At 34.0% G+C, this 25,577-nt stretch overlaps 1 protein-coding gene across 2 annotated transcripts; it reads left to right on the top strand.

Moving 5' to 3' along the window:
* The first annotated feature begins 5,017 nt into the window (after positions 1-5,017).
* On the top strand, positions 5,018-14,388 carry LOC107613446 (S-adenosyl-L-methionine-dependent methyltransferases superfamily protein). 2 transcript variants are annotated; one of them, XM_016315445.3, is made up of 13 exons: positions 5,018-5,233; positions 5,328-5,423; positions 6,870-6,953; positions 7,722-7,796; positions 7,965-8,045; positions 8,661-8,800; positions 9,164-9,403; positions 9,872-10,046; positions 10,724-10,807; positions 11,335-11,512; positions 12,020-12,192; positions 13,616-13,828; positions 13,956-14,388. In XM_016315445.3, exons 1-12 carry the CDS (start codon positions 5,075-5,077, stop codon positions 13,823-13,825), a joined length of 1,695 nt encoding a protein of 564 aa, XP_016170931.1. In that variant the 5' UTR covers positions 5,018-5,074; the 3' UTR covers positions 13,826-13,828; positions 13,956-14,388. The 2 variants fall into 2 exon arrangements, with proteins under 2 accessions (XP_016170931.1, XP_088352924.1); XM_088496798.1 differs by having other exon boundaries at positions 5,027-5,233; positions 8,697-8,800.
* Positions 14,389-25,577: the final 11,189 nt, after the last annotated feature.

The raw sequence follows: 25,577 nt of genomic DNA, 5'->3' as shown, positions 1-25,577 counted from the left end.
TCAAATACTCAACATCTGCTAAAAAAATGATGGGGTCTCAACACTTGAGATAAGAGCAATTCCGTCATTTCTCTCTCAGCGTCCGAGATGTAGTTAAAAACTCATGGTACAAATGAAACTGGTCCTAATTATTGGATTGTTAAAAGCTCATGGGTCGCTGAATGGGACGAGAAAAAAAAGCATATGTGATGGTCTTGATTATGTGAAATCGTCATTGATGCTTCGTATCTCACTGTGTGCCTATTTTCGGTGGATTCAAGTTTTTCTAAGAAATATTTTGAGGATATTTTTTAAAATTTTTATTTATAATAAATAAATTAAAATTAATTTCTTTTATAAAAAAATACGATTTTTTTATAAATAATGAATAGGTATATTTTTATTGAAATAAATTAAATAAATTAAAATTATAAAAATATTTCATTTAAAATTTAGATGATTCTGGTTGAAATTAATAATTTAATTTAATTCAATTAAAACAAATATACTTGTATTATTGTACTAGTTATTTATGAGTACTATAAAATTAATATGAAAAATAGACAGTTTTATCTCAAGTGACATAATTTAAAACTACGTAATTTAAAATTGTCCATTTAAACCATAGCAATCAAGTCATGTAATTTAAAACTGTCATCCAATTATTTTTCTAAAAACCATATCATTTTAAATGACGTATTTAAATGGACAATTTTAAATTACGTGATTTGAGTTAAAATGGCTCATTAAAACTGTTTATCTCTCATATTAATTGAAACGTTACAATTAAAATGATTATATCTCGGAGCCCTCATCCAAAACAATTGCATTTATCTAAGATGTTTAGTATCCAATATCAACGCATGTTCTTATTACGGTGCATCCAAAATATGACTGGCAATCACTCTATCTCTATCACATAATATCCGAGATATACTCATTTTTTAAAAACCCCCTAGCATCCGAAATATGAGCGAGTATAATTTTTGTAATTACTTCACTGTTTATTTATTTTCGTAAATATTATATTTATTTAATTTAAATAAAAAAATCCATGAATTTTAGGAGAACATTACTAAAAAAAAGAAATAAAGAAAGAAAAGCTAGCAAAATAGTAAAATGAATTCGTGAATAAATGTGATGAACCCAGATAATTGTCAATTTACTAGCATCAGAGACAGTCAAATACAAAGGGCCTGTTTCTCTTTCAGCCCAACGTTCCTTCCTAATCCTATCAGTCATTATTTATTTTTAGAGTAAAGTGACAATTAGTGGTGTGTTTGGCAAATACGTTGGTGAAGAAAGAAGTGCGTTTGAACTTCTTGAAAGTTTCACTTTTATGTTTGGCAATTTTTTTCTTTCTAAACGCAGAAATGATTCTGCTTCTGAACCCACGTTGAGAAGAAGCTAAAATTTGTAGCTTCTGCGTTTCACTTTCATGGTTGCTAATTACCTTTAGAAAATTAGGTGAGAAAATTTCTTCCTTTTTACCAATCTTACCCTTCGTTTTCTTCTATAAAAAGGATACCAATAACTATAAGCTTCACAGTAGTTCTCTCTAGTTCTTTCTACTTTTTCATAGTTCTTCCTTTCATTTTTTTTCAATCAAAATCGTTCAGATTTGTTTCAATCACTAGTAAATTGAATATTTTAATTTTTTATTATTTTTAGTATTCATTTTCATATTTTAATTTTTAGTGTTACGATTTTTTATGTTATGTTTTTATATAAGTTTTTTTTATCATTTCTTATACTATTTTTTATATGTATATTTTTTATGAATTTTTTTTATTTTTGTTTGACTTTGTTTATATGATTTTTTATTTATTTTATTATATTTATTTTATACATATGATAAATATTGTTGATTTTTTTGTTGTGCTATAATTTTTAGGTATTTTATTAAATTTTATGATTTTTTTATTATTTTTTGTTCATATGAATTCTTTTTTTCTATCTTTTATTACATTGTATTTATGTTGTATATGAAATTTTTTTATTTTTTATTTATATTATTCATATGAATTTTATTTAGTTTTTATTGTATTTTTTTATTCATATGATATATATTATTAGTTTTATGAAATTTTTATTATTTTTTATCTGTATGATTTTTTTTCTATTCTTTGATGTACTCTATCTTTATTTTATATTAATTTTTTATTTTTTATTTTGACTTTGTAAAATTTGTAATTGTAATTATTATTTACTATGTTTATTATCAAAATTTTGTATAATATAAACTATGATTCTATAAAAAAAGACAAAATAAATAAAAAAATTAATTATAAATAACAATAGAGCCATAAATAGTGAAAATTTATAGTCCAAAATAATACTAAATTAAAGAGTACCGGTAATATTAGAAAAATTATAGAATATTTTTTTTTAATATTATAAAATTTATAATATTCTCTTTCATATTTTTTTATTGTATTTATTTATTTATATAATAAATATTTTTTATATTATTTTTGTTAGGTTCTGTTTTTGCATGTATATAAAAAAAATTTAAATTGATGTCTCTTTTAGTAATTTTTTTATCTAAAAGTGATTTTGAGTAGTATAATCCAAACAACATTTATTTTGCTATAATCAATTTTGATACAAATATTGCCAAACATAAATCACGTTAACCCAAACTTACTTTTCATCAAAATCAATTTTATGCAAACTCACGTTTGCAAACTGAAATCCAAACACACACTAGGTTTCTGAAGATTTCAACTTGGGACTAATTTAGTAGTTAGAGAAAAAAAGTACCAATTTAATTATCTAGAATAGCAAATGGTGGACACATAATGTTCTTTTATCAATTCATCAACTAATATATATACTGTTAATTACTCTGACGTGTTTATTTATGAAAGATAGTCGTATAAATAATAACTTTTAGAGTAAAATTTCACTTGTTTTGATAGAAATTATGATAAATAGAGAATAGTTGATAATTGATATATGAAAACTCAAAAGATAATAAATATTTTACTATTAAAAATTACATTATTTTCTTGCTCATGTGATAGTAATGAGATATGCACTACTATAAATAACAAAATACATATATAAACTCATCGCTTCGCATTATCTGGATTTAAAGAATTAATCTAAAAATCGAAATAAAATCAAGATATCATATTTTGGTAGTAGAATTATAACAACTGAGATATTGGATAAAAAAAACGAATCTGATTATAAGTTGTAAAGCAATAAGAATATACAGATAAAAATGAAGGGTGAAAGAAAGAAAAAAGATATATCAATGATATAGAATTCGAATATGTAAAGGTCTTATGGCTATGAGCAGTGGCCTCTGAGATGGATTATGTGATTGTAATCTGCATTGTTCTCCGTCGTAGGGGCTGTTGCAGTCCCTCGCCTAGGTTTGGATGTAAGGGCTGTGGCAGTCTCCCGCTTAATAAACCCCATTTTTAGGGTTTATCTTGTGCTTAATTTAGGGAATTTTATCACCTTTTTTCACATTTATCCAAGGAAATAGCATGGTTTCATGATTGTCTCCTAATTTGTGCTTAAGTGTAAAAACACACTTTTTGAACCTTTTATGTGTTAATTTTGATTCACCTTTGATTTTCATTTCATATCGCATTATTAACTAATAAAAGGATATACATATTCACTATTTATTATCTTAGAGGACCTAATTAATATATTTTTTTTCTTTAAAGATTAAGGGTGTGTTTGGGAAACTCGTTGGAAGAGAAGAAACACGGTTAGACTTATTGAAAGCTTCAACTTTTGGTTTGGCAATTTTTTTTTTCATGAACGCAGAAGTGATTTTGCTACCAAAACCAACGTTTACAAGAAGCAACTATGTTTAGCTTCTGCGTTTTCCTAACGAGCTTTTAGCAATGAATACTAACCATTTATTTATCTTTTACCAACTTTATCCTTCATGTATGTTATTATATTATTTATAAAATTCTTGTTATTTCTATTTATATGAGCTCTATTTTTCTATTATTTATTATTTTTATTTTTTTCAACTGTTTATTTGATATTATACACTTTTATAATTGTGATTTTTGTGTATTATGTTTGTTATTATCTTTTTATAATATGATTTATTAATTCTATTAGGTAAAGTAAATTAAACAAAAAATTAACTATAAATAATAATAATAATAATAAATTATAGCATACTAAAAAAGAGTACTAAAAATACTAAAAATATACTATATAAAAAGATCATAAAAAATTTTCAAATTTGTTTTAATTACTATAAAATAAATATTTAATTTTTTTTATTATTTTTAGTACTCTCTGTTATAATTGTAATTCTCATATACTATGTTTTAGTGTAATTTTTTATAACATAGATTATGATTCTATTAAAAAAATAAATTAAATAAAAATTAATCATAGATAATAATAAAATCATAAACGTTGAATTCCAAATTAATATTAAGAATAAGATTATTGAGAGTACTAGAATAAGAGTACGATGTAAAAAAAATATTAAAGTAACATTCTTAGTTAATACTTAAAAAAAATATAACATATTTGATTAAATATTCTTTTATATATATATATATATCTAAAATTTATATTGTTTTATTTTTATTTAAAAATATATTTTATCTACTTTTATATGTTATTTTTATTTTAGTAAGTAAATATTAATTTTATTATAAAATTAATTAATAAAATCTATTTAAATATCTAAATTAGAATGATATGATAATATAAAAAAATTATTTAAGTTGAGGTCTATTTTAGTAATTTTTTATCTAAAAGTGATTTTGAATGGTATAAGCTAAACAACATTTATTTTACTATAATCAATTTTGATACAAAAATTACCAAACATAAATCACTTTAACACAAACTTATTTTTTATCAAAATCAAGTTTGCAAAATCAATTTTATGCAAACTCCCGTCTACAAACTATAATCCAAACACAAACTAACTAATCTAAGGTCAGCATCTTCGAGAATCTAACCGGTCACTTACTCACTTTACTCTTTATTTTAAAATTATTATTAGTTATTAATTAATGAAAATTTAGTAACCCAAAAAGAAAAAGAAAAAAAAAAAAAAAAACGAACAGAAACGAAGACGGCGTTCTCTTGGCACATGCTTGCAGCTATGGCTGATGCTGCAGCTGCAGAGTGTTGTGGTACGCAATATTCATGCGTCACAGCGAGCAACACCCTCTCATGGATCAACGCCATCGTCGATTTCATCGCCCCTTTCAACTCTTTAATTAATGCCCACGTCGTCAATTTCTTCACGGTGCAGTCACCACTAACAGTTTCTTTCGAGAAAGGGAAAAGAAATAATTTTTTTTTTTCAAAATCAGGGCTAACTTGGTATGGTTAAATTTCAGGATAGGCTGTGGGAGAATGTTGACAAGGAATGGATGGATTGTCTCCGCAGAGAACCTGTTCAGAATCTTCTTTTGATACCATCTGGAGTGGTGCAGGTTATTTTTTTGGTTACATACTTACATTCCTCATTTATTTTGATTTTTTTAAAATTGAATTTTCTATTTTTAGCTGGGGTTTAGGGTTCAAGTTGTAGGATAAATAGATAATTGCACTAGAATAATTGAATGGGAGTTATGCGGCATTTTTTGCTTTTGGTGGAGTTATCCCTTTGGATTTGAAGGCTTAATATCCTAGCTTATAATGCAGGTAAATAGGCGTTAAGGAATCCCTTTTTTTTTGGTCTTTAGATATCCTTTGATGCATTGAGGAAGCAAGGGTGCTTTTTTGGATTTTATTTTTTTATTTATAATAGAAAAAAAATCCGTGCTTTTTTTTTTAGTGGTAGGTGTTTTTGATTCAACAGATTTTGCCAGCTTTAAGGTTAACTTAACTTTGCTCAGCTGAGTTAGGCCATGGGATCTAAATATCTAGTGTGATATGTAAGCTAGGGTTGAGTGACAACCAAGTGCCGCTCTGCGGTGGTCGAAAATGCTTGAATTGCTGCTGGTTCTGTAGATTTCTTTCTGTAGTGTGGTAGATGTTCAGCTCGTGAGATTTTGGCATTGTTTTATATGATTTTCATAGATACTTAATTGTGCCGCGGTGGTCATGCTCTGTTGGGAGTGTGTGTGCGTGATTCATACAAAAGAGCACAGTAAATGTAGAAGATAGGTCTATTGAATTGGGAATTCCTTCACACCTTCACAATATATCAAGAATCCTAGGTGATACCAAAGTGGATTTCTCTCCGCTGGGGGACACCCTCTAAAATGCCGTCACAAAATACTCCTAATTAACTCTGTCCCTCTGTTTTTTACAAGCGTTTCCTCTACTCTTTTGGTCTTCCCTAACCATTTTTACCACCCAACTAAGTCAATTGAGTTGTCCTATTCTGGCCCTTTCCTCTCTTCTTGCTATATACTTGCTCAAATTATTCCTATTTCCTACCAGAGTCTCTGTGCGTTTTTATTCTTGATGGCAAGTTCATCTTGTGTGTGCGCGCTTTACTTTAGCCTCTGGTTTCCAGGTCTTTATGATGTTTCTTGATTCCAGTCCTAGAACTCTAGAAGGATTCATGGAGTGGTGATTTTTCTGTCTGAGTTCTTTCTGAATGATAACATCCTTTTGTGCTTTCTTCCTTTTGGAATCCTTCTTGTGTTTACCCTTGGAAAAAAGTCTACCTCCTTGCTTGCCAAATTTGAATAAATTCCTTCTAATCCTATTTGGAAAGCTCAGGTTTTTATATGCTAAATTAAGTCTGTAATTTCTGCCACCATTTTACTTAATTGTATGTTTAGTTGTTGTTATTTATGCATTTTGTGTTTTATAATTCTTACAGTGGTTGTCATTTATTGTCATCTTTCTTTATTTTATTTAGTTTTGTGTGCCAATGTTCTGCTTGTTTACCAATATTCCTCTCTAATGAAAAAATTTTCTGGCAGGACCACTGGCCAGCTTCTTTGAAGCAATTTATCCTAAAGTTAAGGGCTTTAGCACTTTGTCAAGAACAAGTAGATGTAAACACAGTATGTTCACCTTTACCCTTTCTGAACAAGGTTTATACATTCTATTTCGTTATTGCTTACTAATAATTAATATCACATGCAACAAAATCCAAGGATGGCATTTGAATTAACTTTTTGCTTGGACTCTTGGGTAGTTTTTACTGTGAAATAATCTCTGTTGGGGTAGTTCCATATTGATTATGTTTTTGTCCCTTTATTTATGAGCTGATAGAAACTTGGTAACAAGTAGCATTAATCTTTCAGGTGTTTTGGTTATATCAATCCTAAGTCATGTTGATTATCTTTTGATATTTTTGTTTGTTCATTGGATTTAGTAACACCAGATTTAGGCCTTTAGGGAATGTTGGTTTGTTTTCAGTTTCAATTTTATGTTCATTAGTTCTCACTGATATGCTGAAAATAATGCTATGTTTAAATTATGTATTTCTTTTCCATTATTTTTTTGAAGGAAATAGATAAAAATAAAATAATAAATCGTGTTTTCTCTATTTCCTTTAAAAAATGCTTAAAACAGGAAACTAGATCAAAACAAGCTAGCAATTTTGTAATTAATAATGAAGATATCAACTTAAAATAAAAATAGAAGACAAAGCAAACAGCTCTTGTTGTGCTCCATGGCAATTTGTTTAAGTTCAAAATACTCTTGGAAAGTTTTTTCAGAACATAATAAGAAAAGTCACTTGAAGAATTAATATACTTTCTGTGTCCAAGCCGAATGGCTGCTTGAAGGATTTTGAATTCGCAGTTTTAAATGTTTTATACTTGCAGGCATTACCTGGTCTGTATATTACTTCACTTAACACTGTTCTTGCTCAAGGCATGAACGTGAAGAAAAAACATGAAGTAAGTCAACGTTTATCATGCTCTTGTATTGCTTTCTTTATTCCGCAAGTTGTTCCCCTGAACCAAAGGCTTTAATAAGAAAGTTTTGAATGTACATTTCACTTTCATTTTCAGCAAAAGATTTATTGGCTTAAAATGTATCAGGTAAATAGAGTTTAATTTGTGCAGGTAGAAATACTTTCGGCTGTTGTAAGCACAGTCGCCAATAATGTTAGAGCTGATGCTGTTATTGATGTTGGTGCTGGTCAGGTGTGGCTTCATTTACTCTTGCTTACATTTTTTACATGCATGATGCTGAACGCAGGTGGGACAAGGCTTTGGGAATTCGGGTAGCACTTAGAAAAGACAGTTGAATTTAACTTCAGTGGTTTGTGCATGGGTGGATATGGTCTGTAAAAGCTTGCACAAGGTTAGGATGTTACATGGAAGTTAGTCCAATAACAAGAGATAGAGGGAGACCTGTAAAAACTAACATGAAATTGTTACTAAAGATTTTTTAGTGTAATGACCAAAATATAGGCATGATTTATGATGGGATACTTTCGCTTTGTCTAATCCACTTAGTTAATCCATCTATTGGGAAAAGGTGGTGGTGGCTGTTGATGATGATGATACTGATCCTAGGCAAGTTGAGGGACATGGTATGGTACTCTGGTTAGAACTTATCTTCTTTTGAGTCCTTAAGAGCTAGTTGCCTCAATGTTGTGCCTTCCTCTATTGATGATTGTGGTATGATAATTTACTTCTGTCATTTGCAATCCCTCGTTTTCAAAATTGCAAATCTGTGATTTACTACTTTGTTGTTTCCATTAGTTCCATCAATACCAATGAGGAAATTTTGTTTGTTTTATGCTCTATTTATAGGGTTATCTTTCACAAGTGCTTGCCTTTCAATATCAGCATCCTGTCATTGCGATTGATGCATGTTCTCATCATGGAAGTGTTACTGATGCACGTGCAGAACGAATTAAAAAGCACTATGTGTCACAGATGTTAAAATCTGGGTATGTTCTCCTTATTTACTGCAATGTTCACTTATATTTTGGGGTACCTATGAGATCCTTGAGGTTGTACAAAATGGGCAAATGTATGATAAGGAACAGAATGAAGTAAAATAAGCATGCTAGGAATTCCAACCATAACCATTGGATATCACATGACAAATACACAAGTTTAGGGGAAAAAAGTGATGTGAATATGTCAATATTTGTGTTTGGGAGGATGATTTGCATTTGACGATGTCTCAATAGGTGGTCAAAGTTGTCCATATTATTATTTTAATATCTACCGCTACTATTATCATTAATTACTGTTGTTGCTGTTGTTTTTATGAAAATTCATTTGTGTTTACTTTCTTTTTGCTCTAGATCAGGCATGTGGAGTTTGAATGTTCCAAAGACAATCACATGTCATGTATTGTCAATTGATACATTGAAAACTTTGGTTGAAGCATCTTTGCCTGTAGATGATGCTTTGCAATCCACATCAATGGGGAACCAAAACAAAGATCAAGGGAAAATATGTTGGTCCAGTAATGCAAAGAGAAAACCTTCAACTGTTCTTGCTGGGCTTCATGCCTGTGGTGACCTTTCAGTGACTATGCTGAAGTTAGTTTCGAAATTTGGATAAGTTGCTTTGTTTCTTCCTCTTACTATCCTTGAATCTCTTTTTAGATTAAACAATAATTTTCAGAAAGAAAGGTAGAGAGTACTTTACAAGGAGACAATAAAAGAAGTCAGTGAAGCAAACATTCCAATCCCTGAATAATTTTAAAATATAATCAAGAAAATCCAACCACCCAAATGATTTATAATTTCTTTAAAACTCACAACTTCGGGACTTCTGTCCAAACAAGATATCTGATAGTTGACTAATATCTGATCCATTTCAATTTTTGTCCATACATCAAAGCACCACCTTTTTTTCGCTGTGACCATTGATTTTCTCCATGTAAAGTTGAGAAGCCTGTTTTATATCATTGCCATTGTTTGTGTGTGTTACTTTTATTATATATTATATAATCTACAATTTACATTCTGCAATGTTGTAATTCATCCAAATTCTTTTTTTGTTAGGACTTTCATAGAGTGCCAAGATGTTAAAGCTGTTGTTAGTCTTGGTTGCTGTTACAATTTATTGTCTGAAGGAAGTGCTAAGGATGGTGAATCTGAATTTGGGTTTCCAATGAGTCATGCTGTAAGATCTGTGGGTTTATCACTTGCAAAAAATGCGCGTGATCTTGCTTGTCAGGTAAGTGATATTTTTGGTCCCCTCTTCACCTTTTTATATACTAGCTTACTAAAGGGAGGGTGAAACAGAGTTATGAGAAAATGACTAATGTTTTGCTAATCGTGACACCTTTCTTCAGTCAGGCTTGTAAGTTTTGATGCCATTTAAAGGCATAGAAATCTCCTAATGCTTTTCTCCTTTCACTATCTTGAACATGCAGTGCAGTTATTGAATATGGTTCAATTAGTGTTACACTACTTATTTCATTGATATGTAAGGTATTATTAGATAAAGACCATAATTATGCATAACATAGACCATTTAGCTTATTTGATTAATAACCATATTTGTGAAAAATAGTTACATACCCTAATGAGGAGGTGGCTCTGCTTTTCTTTCTGCAGCCAGGTTCTTGCACAAATTCAGTGCATGATTCAAGTAAAACAATACAAATTAAAATTTAGGAATATAATAATGCATGACTAACTGAATAAACAATGGTTTAAGCTGAGGAGTACCAAAGTGTGTTGTAGGTCATTTAGAATCATATAAGCATTGTCTTCCTAAACAGAAAATTGTGCTCCTGTCATTTTTCTGCAGGCGAATTCTATGAATTTACTATTTTCTTTATCCTTTTAAGTTTTTACTTTAAGTTCATGTGAGAAACATACCACACCAACTGCATTTTATCTTGCTAGAGTGCAGATAGATGGAGGAGCTTGGATATGCATGCTGGAATTCATAACTTTGAGTTGCATGCTTTTCGTGCTGCATTTCAAATGGTATTGAATTATCACTTAGTCTTGTCATCTAATTTATGTGTTACTTTCCGGATGTCTTTTGGATGAATGGTACACATTTCATAATATAGGAAGATCTATTGAGGAAAAGATGGTAAAATCTTTCCTTAGGCAATTTAATTTTGTCATGTATGGAGAAGTTCAGTAAAAGTCTTAAGAAGTAGATCAGATGGAAGGTGACATTAAGGCTAGATGTTGAAAGCATTTAGGAAAAAAGTAGAAACAAAATCCAGTTAAGAAGTACTATTTTGTTTTTATTGAATGGGGGCTATCTTGTGATTGAGTCTATATTTGTCAAATAGGAAGTGACAAATAATTAAAGTGAAATCGGTAACATATGGAGACAGAGTGCTTTTCTTCTTTTCCAGGACGGACTGAGTATTTTCTACACTACATATATGTATGATGTGTAATACCCATTTCTGGTCAAGAGACAAAGATATTCAATTAACGATGCATTCTTCTCTTGTACCTAGATGTGACATCTCTATGTATATTTGCGATGGCAGGTTCTTTGTAAATATTATCCAGATTTCACAATGAACACTCCTTCAATTGGCCGTAAAGGCAAGGCTCTGCGCCGGAGACATCAAAGGAGATCTGCAGAGTCCCATCTGCATCTTAAAGGAAGTACTGGTCATCTGAGGCAAGATTTTCTGCCTGTAGTTTCCACGGAATCTGAAACCGGTATTTTTATCAGTCTCTTTTGAAAGTTTATGGCTGTTATTGTTGAAAATCCATTTTTCTGTCAACTTTCCACCCAATGACTGAATAGTTGGACGAACAAGGAACTTGAGATGAAAAGAGATGGGAAGTTATGATCTCAAACTAGGGGATGAAGTAATCTTCTTGGCTACTTTATGGCTATTGGCAAGATAATGGCTATTTTAACTAGATTTCTTGAATGGATATGCACAAAAATTGGAAATCTTTGTTTTGTTTATTCTTGTCCAATTCTTGTCTTTTATCATTTTGTAGGAGACCTTTTTGTTTGTTATTATACATGTTACTCATATTTGATATTCATCTCTCTGTGAATCAAGGAAGTAGTTACAATAGTAGTTAGTAGACACTTAAAAAGTTGATAATGAGAGTATATTTGACACATTTTAAAGTACCTTGTGATTGTTTGGTGATGTGCGGTGGTGTTGGATTCACTGATGTACATGCTTAGCCTTTCTCAATGTGTTACAGACGAGATTTTGGCCCCTCCAATAGAAGTACAAGCTGGGTGTGGAGGGACTAAATCCCGCGACACATTTTTACATTTTGAGAACTTCTGCCACTCTGGATTGTCTCATCTTGGTATTAAGCTTTCAAATGATATAAACCTTAAAGGCATATGGAAGGAAGCAGAACCATTTTTGGTACGTCACTTTCAATTTCTTCCATTATTTAAAAGTTCAAATGTCTGTGGTTATAAGGTCTGTAGATCTTAGTTTTATTACTTTGTCTAGAAAGTTATTATTTCTTTTCCATGAAGGGTGCTTGGGTTTAATTTTGCAGAACGGAGGGAAGAGAAGGAATTTTATAGTGAAGTACTCTTCAGTCTTCACCCCTTTCCTTCCCACCCTTCCACTTCATAATTTTGTTCACAAACAGAGACTACATTTTTTCTTTACCTTCCAGTGGGGTTATTATTATTATTATTAATTTTGTTAATTCAATATTATAAATATTAATTTTCATTAAAAGCAGGATGCAAAAGTTATTCTTATTCATTTATTACTTGCTTAGTTTCATGACTAAATTTGCATATTCTATTTATATTGACATCGGCATCATTTAGTTTGTTTAAGCTCCAAAGTCCAAACAGGTCTTTGGGATTGTAAGCATTCAACTTTCATGTGTGAACGAGATTTGTTAGTGCCAAACAGTTGGTTGGGTTGGGTGGAGCTTTAGTTGGATTAATAGGGCATGCAGGAGATGAAATCATGAATCCAGCCCCCACATTGTTTTCCATGTTTCCAGTCGTCTAAAAAGTATGATTAATTGGATTACCTTATCATTAAAGTTGGATTTATTAGGACAATATTTATATGGAATCTATGAAATATTTGGCATGAAATAAAAATCGCATTTGGACAGACTGAATATTGTTTAGCTATTCTAAGTTGCAAATTTTTTTTTTCAAATATATAAATGCTATTTATTTTTTATATTGTGCTTTTAGAAGGATGGCATCACAATTTGATTATAAAGGAAATCATTTTTCTGCAAACTTTATAAAACTTGTTTTAACTGCTTTTCGATGTTAGCTAGTTTTACAAGAAAAGCATGAAATTTTTCATAGGCCTAGTTTGGTAAAGTTTTGACTTTTCAAAAATAGCTTATTAAAGCTAGCTTTTCAAAGATAGTTTCCAAAACTTGTAGTAACTATGTTTGATAAATAAAAATAAGTGACTTTCAATAAATACAAACTATAAAACTTGTGTTTAGTAAAATTATTTTTAACATTTAAAATGACTTTAAAAGATATAAATGTAATAAACTGCAAAAATAAATATAAATATTCATTAATATATAAGGCTATATTAGGTTTTTTAACTTAAAAAGTATAAGCTAATTTTGAAAAGTATTTCATAGGTGCTTCCAAAAGCAAAAATTTCAAAGCTAAATGCATTTTTTTTATTTACCAAAACAAAGTTAGGTTAGGTGCTTATGCTTTTAAAGTATAGGTCTCCAAAAAATTTTACCAAATCAGTTATAGTCTTCTGATTTAGTTATTTTTTATGCCATAATCCAAACATGAGAGAACTGCAAAGTACTTAATGTAGCAATTACGTGCAGGACCTTATAGGACCCTTTTGGTCACTCAGAGCTTCTCTCGGACCTCTTTTGGAAACTCTGATTCTGCTTGACAGACTACTGTTTCTTCAAGAGCAAGATAGCACAGTGGAAGCCTACTTGTTACCCATATTTGACCCAATGATATCTCCAAGAAATGTGGCCGTAATTGCAAAAAAGACTGACAAACATTTAAGATCCTCCTGTTATTGAAAGGTAAATAGCTTCTGTCTTTGTGCAATTGCTTGTTACTGAGTGTGTCTTCTGGTCCTGTTATTCAACCACAGTTATCCTTATATCCTTGTTTTGATCTATTGGCTATTGCTGCATTTCTCTTTTGCAGCTTTTATTAAAGGTAAGGAAGCATGAACGTGAAGCAAGCTTACTGACTGGCATCAAAAAGGTTTTTGAGATTTATACTGAAAATTAAAAATGTTGTACTAGTTGTTCTTTATTAGATATTTTTCATTCACTTAAACCATAGAGAGTACTAGTAGGATAAGGTTTTGTTGTTGTAAATGATATACTGTACTAGTATTGCTTCATTAACGCTTCGCTGCCGAACGGACTTGTGATTTCCGTAGAACTTCTCAACGTCAGTTAAGAGGATGAAATAGTGCCAAAATGGTACTTCCATTGCTCAATCCCATTTGCTTCCCTTGTAACACCTTTTCAGCTGGTTTATTTGTAAGAATTGTTATGTGGTTTGATTTTGAATCTTAATATATTTACATTTTATTTCTTGTATGAATAATACATTGCCATTCTTCTCAGATGTGGTTCAAGTATTATTTTATTATTCAGATTTTATTCTCATGGAATTAAATATATCCATAGAGAATGTGGAAATTGAAATGATATTTTGATTCTCTGAAATCAAATTTGTTTGGAAATAGCTTTTCAAATTTTGAACCAAACATAAAAATATGATATTTCTATCTTAAAATTTTTAGAAATTATTTATAATTCTTCCAACCACATACACCCATAAAATATACGGAATATAAATAGTAGAAATATTTACAAGCAATTAAGTGTAATAATCATTCAATACAGGCAACTATGTAATGCATAATCATGATGAGATTATTCATCGAAATGTTTGTTTTGCACACTTTATATAAAATTGTATACCGTCTCGCTTATCATTCATAATTCTTAAATGAAAAACATTATTCATATGCTGAAATTCTTGACATTCGCATAAAAATATAACTATTATTAATTAATCGTATATTTAAATGATTTTTTAATTAATAAATTTTTTTATGTAATTGTTAAAAAAAATGCTGATGTTAAAACAATATTTATTATAAAAGATGTAGACATACCAGAATCGTTCTTAAATCAATGTTCTACGTAAAATAAGTACAGTTAATAGTTTAATACAAAAATGCTGGTAACATAAGACGTGATTAAATAGCCTAGTACAGACAGTATATATATATATATCATGGTTGAGAATGAGATTCTCTTTGCCATGTGATATATACCTAAATAGAGCTATTATATCCACTTATTTGATAAATGATATGATATATTCATGTAAATCGGTCTATAGAAGCTGCTTGATTGAAAACCGAAACATAGTTGATAATTGAAGTAGATTACTCCATATTTCTCCAGTTAATCAATTTATTTTAATTCAGTCATTCCGTGATTTCGTCTAGTACTTGTGTCATCAATTCTTCTTTATCATGAACCATGATGCTCCAATAGCTAATCAGTCAAATTTGTTCTTATACATGCGTGCATTTCAAAATTGAAAAATCTGAACATTTTTCAGAGGCGCGATAAGTTTTTCTTTGTCAACATTGGGGTAATTTTGGAAAGTTAAAGGGGTCGATAAGACGTGTTTTTGACATTAATTGCGCTAAGTTCAAAGTTTGAGCGACTTGTCACTAATGAACAAAACTATTGATGTCTTTAGTATGTGGCGGTTTTGTCACATTATTATAAGATTTTATGTTAAGATACATTTTTTTAATCATTGGATAGAATAATGGATAAATACTGACAATTAAGTATGGGAATGAATAAGCAGAAATAAGTAAATAACAGAATTCTTCTAAGAAAAATGATACTAATGTTGCCATCAACAAATGGTAAAACAGATTAAAATAAAGTTTGTTATCCAACTGAGATGACTTCAAAGCCTTTTCCATAGTTTCAGATAGCCAAGACATTACAGTCATAAATTGGTCAATTATCATGTTAAAAACAATGACCACATTCTTAGCATTTTCTATATAATTTCTGCCTTGTGCTCTGATGTCGCTACTCTTCGTTTAACTTCTCTTTTTATTTATTTTATTTTTTTGAAAAAGACATTGCATTATATCCATGATAATATTGTATGGTTTATTGAATTATATTTTGTAGAACATTTTAAATTTTCAAGAGTTAGTTAACCATCATTATCTTATTAGCATATCTGTATTTTACCTCTCTTAACATAATACATTAGTATGTTACATTGTCTTAACTATTTAGATATAATCTATATAGTGTTGACATGTGATGTTTCTTTATAATTTTAATCTGTTATATTATTTGTTACAGTGATAATCTATAATGATAATTCTTAGTTTTAGTTGGTCAATACAAATGACATATTTATTATATTGTATTATTTTAGCAGAACATATTAGCAAATAATAGTAGTTGACAGCTGATAGTTGAGACTAAAATGTTCTACCAAAACACTACTGATACTTTAATTTTTTTGAAAATGATGATAAATTATATTTTTATTTTGAAAAAAGAAATTGAATCATTAATAAAAGGAAACTTTTTTTTTTCTTTTGAACTGAATAAGATACTTTTCTTTATTAAATTAAATTTGAGATACATTTAGCCTAACCAAATTCTTTTTTATTTTTTTATTTGTGAACAAGAGTCTAATCAGGTAATTGAATAACAGTTACTTCAATTTCCCAAAATTCTGAAGAAGTGAAAAAAAAAAAAAAAAGTAAAAAAAACCCGTCTCTCTCGTCGTCCCCCTGCTCTGGCCGCTACCAACCGCCCAGGCCACCACTGACATCATCACCGTCACCGTTGTCGAACTACTCTCCGTTGGCAGTTGCGCTGTTTCGACATTGCACTAAGAGTAAGTGATTGTGAGTCCTGTTCCCTCTTTTCCAATTTTTCTGTTCACAATCTCTTGCCTTCTTCTTTACCCAATTAATTAATTTGCCAGTTTACTATAATTTTAATAATAAAGTTGATATTAATAGATAATTTTATTTTTTGGTGACTATATTAATAGATAATTTAGATATACATAAAAATATTATATTGATAATAAATATAAATACGGTACTCCAAGAATACTATCATGTATATCTTTTTTAGAATAGAAAATTCAATATATTTTTTTATTAGTCATGAACATATATATATACAACTTTTGATATGAAACTATATCAAATATTTCCTATCTTAAAAAGCATAATTTACGATCCTAACAAATTAGAATGCATAATTTTCTATCCTAGTAAAAATATATATGGAAGTACTCTTGGAGTACCATATTTATACTTAAATTATAGAAATATTATTTCTATGTATATGTAAATGTATTTGTTTAATTGCTTTTCTGATTTTGTTTAATTGCTTTGGTGATAATTAAGAAAATGAAAGAGAACAGTACCTATTGGTTGTGCCAATTTTGAAGTTTTCTTATTTTTTTTGTCGCTGTAGATTCTATGATAGACTTGAAAACACAACGGGCTATACTGTTGGTGACAATAGCGGTTACTATTGTCCTGTTTATGGTTTTTCTCTACATGTGGAAGAAATGTAAGCGAGTTACTTCAATTTACCAAAATATTGAAAAAATAAAAAAATAAAAAAAAAAGTCAAAAACCCGCTTCTAATAATAAAGTTGATATTATAATATTTCTATAATTTAAGTATAAATACGGTATTCTAAGAATATTCTCATGTATATCTTTATTAGAATAGAAAAGTTAACTTGTTTTTTTATTAGTCATAAATAGATATATACAACTTTTGATATGAAACTATATCAAATATTTCCTATCTTAAAAAGTATAATTTACAATCCTAACAAATTAGAATGCATTTCTATCCTAAATTATAGAAATATTATTAATATACTATTTCTATGTATATCTAAATTATCCATTAATACATTTAAATATATATAGAAATATTATTAATATAATATTTCTATAATTTAAATTATCCATTAATAGTTGATTTAGGTTTTGAATTTTTGGTAAGCTAATTAATTTTCTATTTCGCTGTTGCTGTGATTGTAATTATAAGATTTTTTTTGAATCAAAGGGAGCTCAACACAGTAGAGTGGAGCAGATAGCAAAGCTATAGTAAGAATAAAACAAGATAACATACAACTCCTAGACACTGTGACCCGGCCATCAACACCCAAAGCGCTCAGCACCACTCCATTCTTCGTAGAACGTAAACGATCTGTTAATAATGTCCCCTAATCTTGAACTCTTATTTCGGAAGAGCCTGTCATTCCTTTCTAGCCAAATTGTCCAGATAACAGCAAAAAATCCAGTGAACCATCTCTTCCTGTCTACCTTCCTTCCTGTAAAGCTCGTCCAACTCTCAAAATGTTCCTTCAAAGTACCTGGAAAGCTCCACCTTTGTTGAAAGGCCATTAGCCAAGCACACCACACCTGCCATGTAATCTCACAACTAAGAAACAGATGATACGCGGTTTCCACAGGCTTACCACAGAGAAGACACCTATTGTCCTGCTGGTCAATAACCCGTAATCTGCACAGTCGATCCTTTGTGTTGACCCTTCCGACTAACGCAAACCAAGAAAGGAGTTCAACCCTCGGGGGGACAAATCATTTCCAAACAGCACTAGTGAAGCTATAGCTGGTAACCTCCTCCGGTAGGACTTCCTCTTGCATCACTTGCACAAAGGACTTTGTTGAGTAGTCACCTGTTTTATCAAATTTCCATACCACACTATCTTCCCGCTCATTTATAAGCTTGAATGACTGTAAGATCTCATGAAACTGGTGTACTAAGTCCAACTCCCACTGGAACAACTCTCTCCTCCACTGGAAACTCCAAATCCACGCTAGCCCGTCCCAAAAGTCACAGTCTGCTATCACAGATTCATGAAGAGTTGAGACCGAGAAAAGCCTAGGAAACATATCTTTCAATACTCCAGCCGGTAGCCATCTATCCTCCCAGACTCGGATTGTTCTGCCATTCCCTAACTCCATCGACAACCCACTGATCATCTGATCTCTCAGCCCCGGCTTACTAACTTGTAGCTGGCATATATCCTTCCAAGGACCCCCTCGCGTGGGAGTAGGCTGTCCTCCCACCATTCTTGTAGGATGCATATTATTACAAGAGCACACCACTTTCTTCCATAAGGGACAGTCTTCTTTCGAGAACCTCCACCACCACTTAAACAGCAATGCAGTATTTCGAATCACCGCATCCCCAACTCCCAACCCACCTGCCTTCTTTGGAGCCATAACCACTTCCCACTTCACGAGCGGTACCCCGTATCTCCCATCCTCAGTACTCCACAGGAACCGTCGTTGCAGGGAAATCAGCTTCTCTGCCACTGTCTTTGGCATCTTATATAAACTGAGGTAGTAAATCGGCAAGCTACTAAGAACCGCCTTAATTAGGACCAACTTACCTACTTTGTTAAGAGTTTTTGCTTTCCACAAACTCAGTTTGTCTTCCGCCTTATCAATCACCGGTTTTCATGTCTTAACCAGTCTCGGATTTGCTCCCAGGGGAATGCCCAGATATCTGACTGGTAATGAAGCCTCTTTACAACCCAGTAACCGACACATCCTCCGGACCCACATCCTCTCACAGTTGATCGGTATAAGGCTGGACTTTTCAAAATTAATGGCCAATCCCGACATGAGCTCAAAGCATCTGAGTAGCCGATGATAATTCCTGATGGTCCCCTCATCAGGCGGACAGAAAAGAATAGTATCATCTGCAAACTGCAAGTGAGACAACTCAATATTATCTCTACCAAGCAGTAACGGAGTTATACAGCCATTCCTCACCGCCTCTCCAATCATTCGATGCAAAACATCCACAACTAACACGAACAGAAATGGGGACAACGGGTCACCTTGCCGTAGACCCCGTTTCATTTTGAAAGGCTTCGAAGGTGATCCATTGACAAGTAGTGACATAGATGCAGTGGTGACACACTCCTTTATCCAACCTCTCCACCTCTGGCTAAACCCCATCTTCTGCAAGACAATATCCACAAAGCCCCACTTGACTCTATCATAAGCCTTTTGGAAGTCCAGCTTTATTATTGCGGCGCTCTTTTTTCGTGTTTTTAGCCAGTGCACTGTTTCACAGGCGATCAGGGCCCCATCATGAATTTTCCTGCCCTTAACGAAGGCGCTCTGAGTCTCTCCTACCAACCCCGGCATTACCTTTCGCATCCTCCTAACCAACACCTTGGATATGACCTTATAGACACACCCCACCATACTAATCGGCCTGAGGTCCTTTATTTCTCTGGCTCCAGTAAACTTTGGCACTAACGTCACCCACGTAACATTCGAGTCTCTAGGAAGTGTAGCCGATAGGAAGAAGCCTAGCACCGCATCAGTGAACTCCCTTCCTAAGTCATCCCAGCATTTTTTTATGAAGTTCATGTTGTACCCATCACTACCTGGCGCCTTTGTTGACTCACAATCCCACACTGCCTCCTTTATTTCTTCAACAGTTGGCAACATCTCTAGCTCCAGTGCCTCTTCCTCGTTGATCTGCTTTACAAGCCCGTCCCTGAACCCAATCACAGGCGATGTCTCCTGGTGGTACAACCCCTTATAGAAGTCTCGAATAGCCGTCTTGATCCTCGCCTGGTTCCTTATCAACCTCCCATTAACCATTAAGGAATCAATCCTATTTGACCTTCTTCGTGCTGAGGCTAGATTGTGGAAGTAGCGGGTATTTTTATCCATTTTCTTCACGTGCCGCGATCTGGACATTTGCTTCCAATGAAGCTCCTTCCTGATATACCATTTTCTACAGAAGCTTACCAACGCTCTCCTTCTTGCTTCAATAGTCCCATCAGCCGTGCCAGTACTTACCATGTCATCTACTTTCTTAATTTCATCCTCCAGCTGTGTAATCCTTTGGTCCATATTCCCAAAATTGGCTCTATGCCATCTGCTCAGTGGAGTCGTCAGAGCCTTTAGTTTATCAATGAACTGTCCCTCCCCCAAGTTCCTCCACTCCTCCTTCACCATTCTCAAGAACCCATCATGGGTAAACCACGAATCCAAGCTCCGAAACGGTCTTGGTCCCCTGCTAATCCGGGTAACCTCCAAGATCATTGGGCAATGGTCTGATAACCCTCTAGGTCTCCCTCTCAGTCTTGTATCAGGAAACTCTTCTAGCCACTCTAAACTAACCAGTCCCCTATCAATGCGGCTACATGATTGCCCTCTGAACCAGGTGAATAAGCGATCAGTTATTGCCAAGTTCACTAACTCTATATCCTGTATCCACGATTTAAACTCTTCTGCGGACACTGTTAAAGAGGTAGCACCCTTTCTCTCTTCTACATGAGTTACCTCGTTAAAATCCCCCATATAACAGAACGGTACTTGGCATAACCCAGATAGGAAGCTCAACTCTTCCCACAAAATGAGTTTTTCTGCCCTTTCATGTGGCCCATAAACTAGACAGAAAGCACAGGAAAAGTTAGTTTTTAGCAGCACACCTTCCAAGCATATCCAGCGAGCCCCTTTATAACAGTTGTTCATCCGAAATACCATGTCGTCCCACATTAATAACAGTCCCCCCGCAGCACCAACCGAACCAACTAACTCCCATTTAACTGCGCCATTTCCCCACAGTTGCGCTATATCAAAATTTGTCACCATCTCTGTCTTAGTCTCTATCAAGCCTAGCATATGCACATTAAACTTTCTCCGAAAATTCTTAATCATACTTAGTTTACCAACCCCCTTCAATCCCCTAATATTCCAAGAACTAAAAATCATCGTATAGCACTTATACACACCTTTTTCCGATTCTTCGGCCGACTCCTCCGTGCTTTCTCCTTTCGCTTAGCCTGTTTTTTTTTCTGCTCAATTAACTCATTCTGTGCTTGTAGAATGGCCATGATGTCATCTTCCTCATCATACTGCACCGCTCCAGATTCTACTGCAAGCTTCCAGGCTTTTCAGTTTTCTTGCATATCAGCTGTCCATTTGTTCTCTGATGTTTCCGTCTCAGCTTCGCTCGCTGCATCAGGAGGGGCCCCTTGCACACCCGCTGAAACTCTCCCCTGAACACCAGTATCTAACTCTCCCTGACAGCCACTGTCCCTGCCCTCTGCCAACTCATCTCCCAAGCTAGCCCCATCCCCTTCCAACGGAGAGCGCGACACTCCCTTGCCGCTGACCTCAAAAGAACCAGTGCCATCCCCTGCACGACCTGGATTCCCCCCAACGAGATCCACTGCCCCTCCTCCCTCCACCAGCCGCGGCATCATCAGCACCATCCCTCACGCGAGAGCACTGCCTACCTCCCTCACCGGTGCCCCGCTCAACCCCTGTGCCCCCAGACTCGCCTCACCTTCCCCGGCCAGGTTTGTGTCTCGGCCCAGGTCTCCCTCAGCAACCTCACCCGCGACGTCAACAGCCTTGCACACGCCACCCATCCCCATCATCATGTGCGGCGACCCAGGGTGAGCATCCGCCTCCACAGTCATCGTCGTACTCACCAAGGCGAAGCCCCAATCTGCGTCTCTTCTCCTCCCCGCATCACACCTGACCACGCCGCCGTGGTCTCCTCCCCCAGCCTCATCGCCCAATGTAAACGGATCACCACTCCCATACCTACCCGATTGAGATCCTCCCTCCGCATTACCCACAACCCGCTTCGCAACAGGCCCAATCCGCATCCCCTTCACGGAACCAGCATGAGGAGTACATGGGCCTCGGGAAGTCAAGCCCAACGTTGCCCCCTTTGGCTTAGAGTAAACAAGCTGGGCCTTAGAGCTATTAGAGCCCAAACAAATCTGGCTTGTGATTTCTCCCACAGCAACCACCCGGTCCGCATTAAAGTCCCACGACTGAGTCCTCTCTGACGCATCTTCTTCAATCTCAGCCCTTCCTCCCCTGAGATCAGCAACCGTATTCTTGGCCGTTACAGAATTTGAATTCAAAGAACCGTTGCTCCATTCATCCAAAATATCGGCCGTAATTACGCTTCTGCCCTCTGGATCCCCTTCCATCCTATGCGGCAAGGCTACCTCCTCAGCCGCCGGACCCAACCACTCCCTCTTCATCGGATTTCGAGTACTGCTAATGCCCTCCATGCTCCCAGCAACCCCTGGCATCACATCAGTCACCACCACCCCCTCCAAAGAGCCATATTCATCACTGCCAAGTTCCTCAGCAATTACCTCAAACTCCGTTGACCCTACAGTTAAATAAAACCTTTCCGAAATAGATGCCACCCTCCAAGTATCGATCAGCATGCGACCAGCCCGGAGCGACAAACTTGGGGCTGTAACGTTAGCACAAGCCACAACCTCACCCCACTGGCTACCAATCGCACGAAAAGTATCCTCGGACCAGGCATGTAGTGGAACGCCAGAACACTTAATCCACACTCTTCTCCTCACACTCTGTTCCTGATCATTCCAACGGCACATACTATGGAAAAACTGCCAGCGGCCATCCCCACAACCCTCCAACGCCTCCTCCGCACTCTTTGTACTCTCAAATATCAGCAATGCCTTATACCTCCCCAGCTCACAGATTTTAACAACGTGAGGCCAAGCCTTCCTGCTGAGTTCATTCAATAGTCTGAAGTCAATTGGTCTCACAGTACTCCCAATCACACTCCTTTGCAGCCATTCGAGATTGGTCTTGGCAACAGAGGCTTTCAGCAACATTGCCCCCATTTTCTTGGAATCCTCCTCTATGGCATGTGTTGCAATATCTAGAGCACTCGGCCTGCCCCTGCACCATGTTTGGAGATGGCTGGATCCCAACTGTGTGCTCCCTTACCGCGTTATTGACCTTAGCCTGGCGGTGGTGTGGCCTTCCCTCCGCCACCACCTCTGCCACTCTTCGTCCCTTAGAAGCATCCCTCCTATACTTAGCCTCCCCTACATAAAGCTCTTTCCCCCTTAACAGCATGTGATTCATTTCAGCAATAGCCTTCAGCGCTCCTCCCTTCGTAGTATATCGTATGAAGGCAAATAGGTAGATCTTCCCATTTCTCGTCTTTCTTGAGAGGTATATGTCGTTGATCCGTCCCGTCCAAGAGAATAACCCAAAAAACTCGCGTTTTGAGATATCCGCTGGTAAACTGTCCACGAAAACACTGAATGAATCTCCTTAGGTCTTTCTTGTAATTATAAGATTAATTTAGGTGTAGTTGTTGTTGTGATTGTTGCTTTTGTTGTTGGCAGTTTGCTGTGATTGTTGATTGCTGCTGTTGCTGTTAATTGGAACCACTGAAATTCGGAAATGAAAAAGGGAAAGAGGAAAGGAAGAGGGAAAAGGGAAAGGGAATTGGGATTCTTTCCTTTGTATCATCAATTCTTCTTTATCATGAACCATGATGCTCCAATAGCTAACCAGTCAAATTTGTTCTTATACACGTGTGCATTTCAAAATTGAAATGTCTGAACATTTTTTAGAGGCGATAAGCTTTTCTTTGTCAACATTGGTAGTAATTGTTGTGATAAGGATCAACGTGGATGTCCATTCTCAAGAAAGAATGAACTTTAATGAATGTTGAAAATAAAGACCCCATACATGTATAAATAGGGACACATATCTGAGCCTTTATACACACATCAATAATAAAGCTAATATTTTTTTCTCTCTCTCTCTTTCTTTATAAAGCACTTCTTTACTTTCTTTCTTTACATACTACTAATATAATATTGATATATTATCTTTATAGTAATATAATAGTATTGGTAAATACTGATAATAGTATTTTCTATTTATACTTTATTTTATTATTTCTTCCTTATTTATTTATTTAGTTATTTTACAACACGTTATCAGCACAAAGCTCTAATGAAATTTTAGGAAGACTTCAGGTAACAAATTTTTATTATGTCAAAGCTTTTTCATCTTGAATATAATGCTTTTGATATATCTGGAAATAATTATTTATCATAGATAGTAGATGCTAAAATCCATCTTGATTTAATGGATCTTGAAGATATCATTAAGGCTGAAAATAATACATCCCAAAAGGATAAAGCCAAAGCCATATTTTTCCTCCGTCGTCATCTTGAAGTATGATTGAAAAATGAACCACATTAAAAGATCTTGCAGATCTGTGGAAAGACCTTAAAAAAAGGTATAATCATCAAAAGACGGTGATACTTCCTCAAGCTCGATATGTTAGAGAAAACTTTCTCGACCTTTCATGTCTCGAATATGCTCCTGCAGCAGCAGTATCGAGAAAAAGGATTTTAAAAGAAAAATATTTTGAGTTAATTTCTTGCCTTCTAGTTGCAGAACGCAATAATGAGTTACTTTTAAGAAATCATGAAGCGCACCCAGTTGGTGCCACCCCATTTCCTGAAGTAAATGCGGCAAATCATAACTACAGAAGAGGTAAATAGCAAGGTTTTAATAGCAAGAAAAATTATGGAAGGAAAAAAAATTATGTTCACAAGAAAGGATCTCACCAGAAGTGGGATAAAGAAAGAAACAATGTGCAAAGTAAATCAATTGAGGATAAATACTTCTGTTGTGGTGGAAAGGGCCATTGGTCACGTACCTGTCGTATCCCAAGGCGCCTAGTTAATTTTTATCAAGCATCCTTAAAAAATGATAACAAAGGAAAGGAAACAAATTTTGTTTCAAATTATGAAAATTCCACCACTCATTATGATGTATCTAATTTCTTTGAGGATCTTGAAGGGAATGTTGGCCATTCGATCAATGATGGAATAGTTTAATATGTGTGT

The sequence above is a fragment of the Arachis ipaensis genome, chromosome B8 (genome assembly GCF_059453495.1).
Source record: "Arachis ipaensis isolate K30076 ecotype BB chromosome B8, ASM5945349v1, whole genome shotgun sequence".
Taxonomy (NCBI): Eukaryota; Viridiplantae; Streptophyta; class Magnoliopsida; order Fabales; family Fabaceae; genus Arachis; species Arachis ipaensis.
Note: the sequence above shows the minus strand (reverse complement) of the source record. Positions and strands in the feature narration are given on the sequence as shown.

Bases quoted from the DNA above. Each gene is read 5' to 3' on its own strand.
- LOC107613446 (XM_016315445.3), top strand. From the start codon at position 5,075: ATGCTTGCAGCTATGGCTGATGCTGCAGCTGCAGAGTGTTGTGGTACG. The intron at 5,424-6,869 runs GTTATTTTTTTG...ATTTTCTGGCAG, and splicing joins TACCATCTGGAGTGGTGCAG to GACCACTGGCCAGCTTCTTT. The intron at 6,954-7,721 runs GTATGTTCACCT...TTATACTTGCAG, and splicing joins AACAAGTAGATGTAAACACA to GCATTACCTGGTCTGTATAT.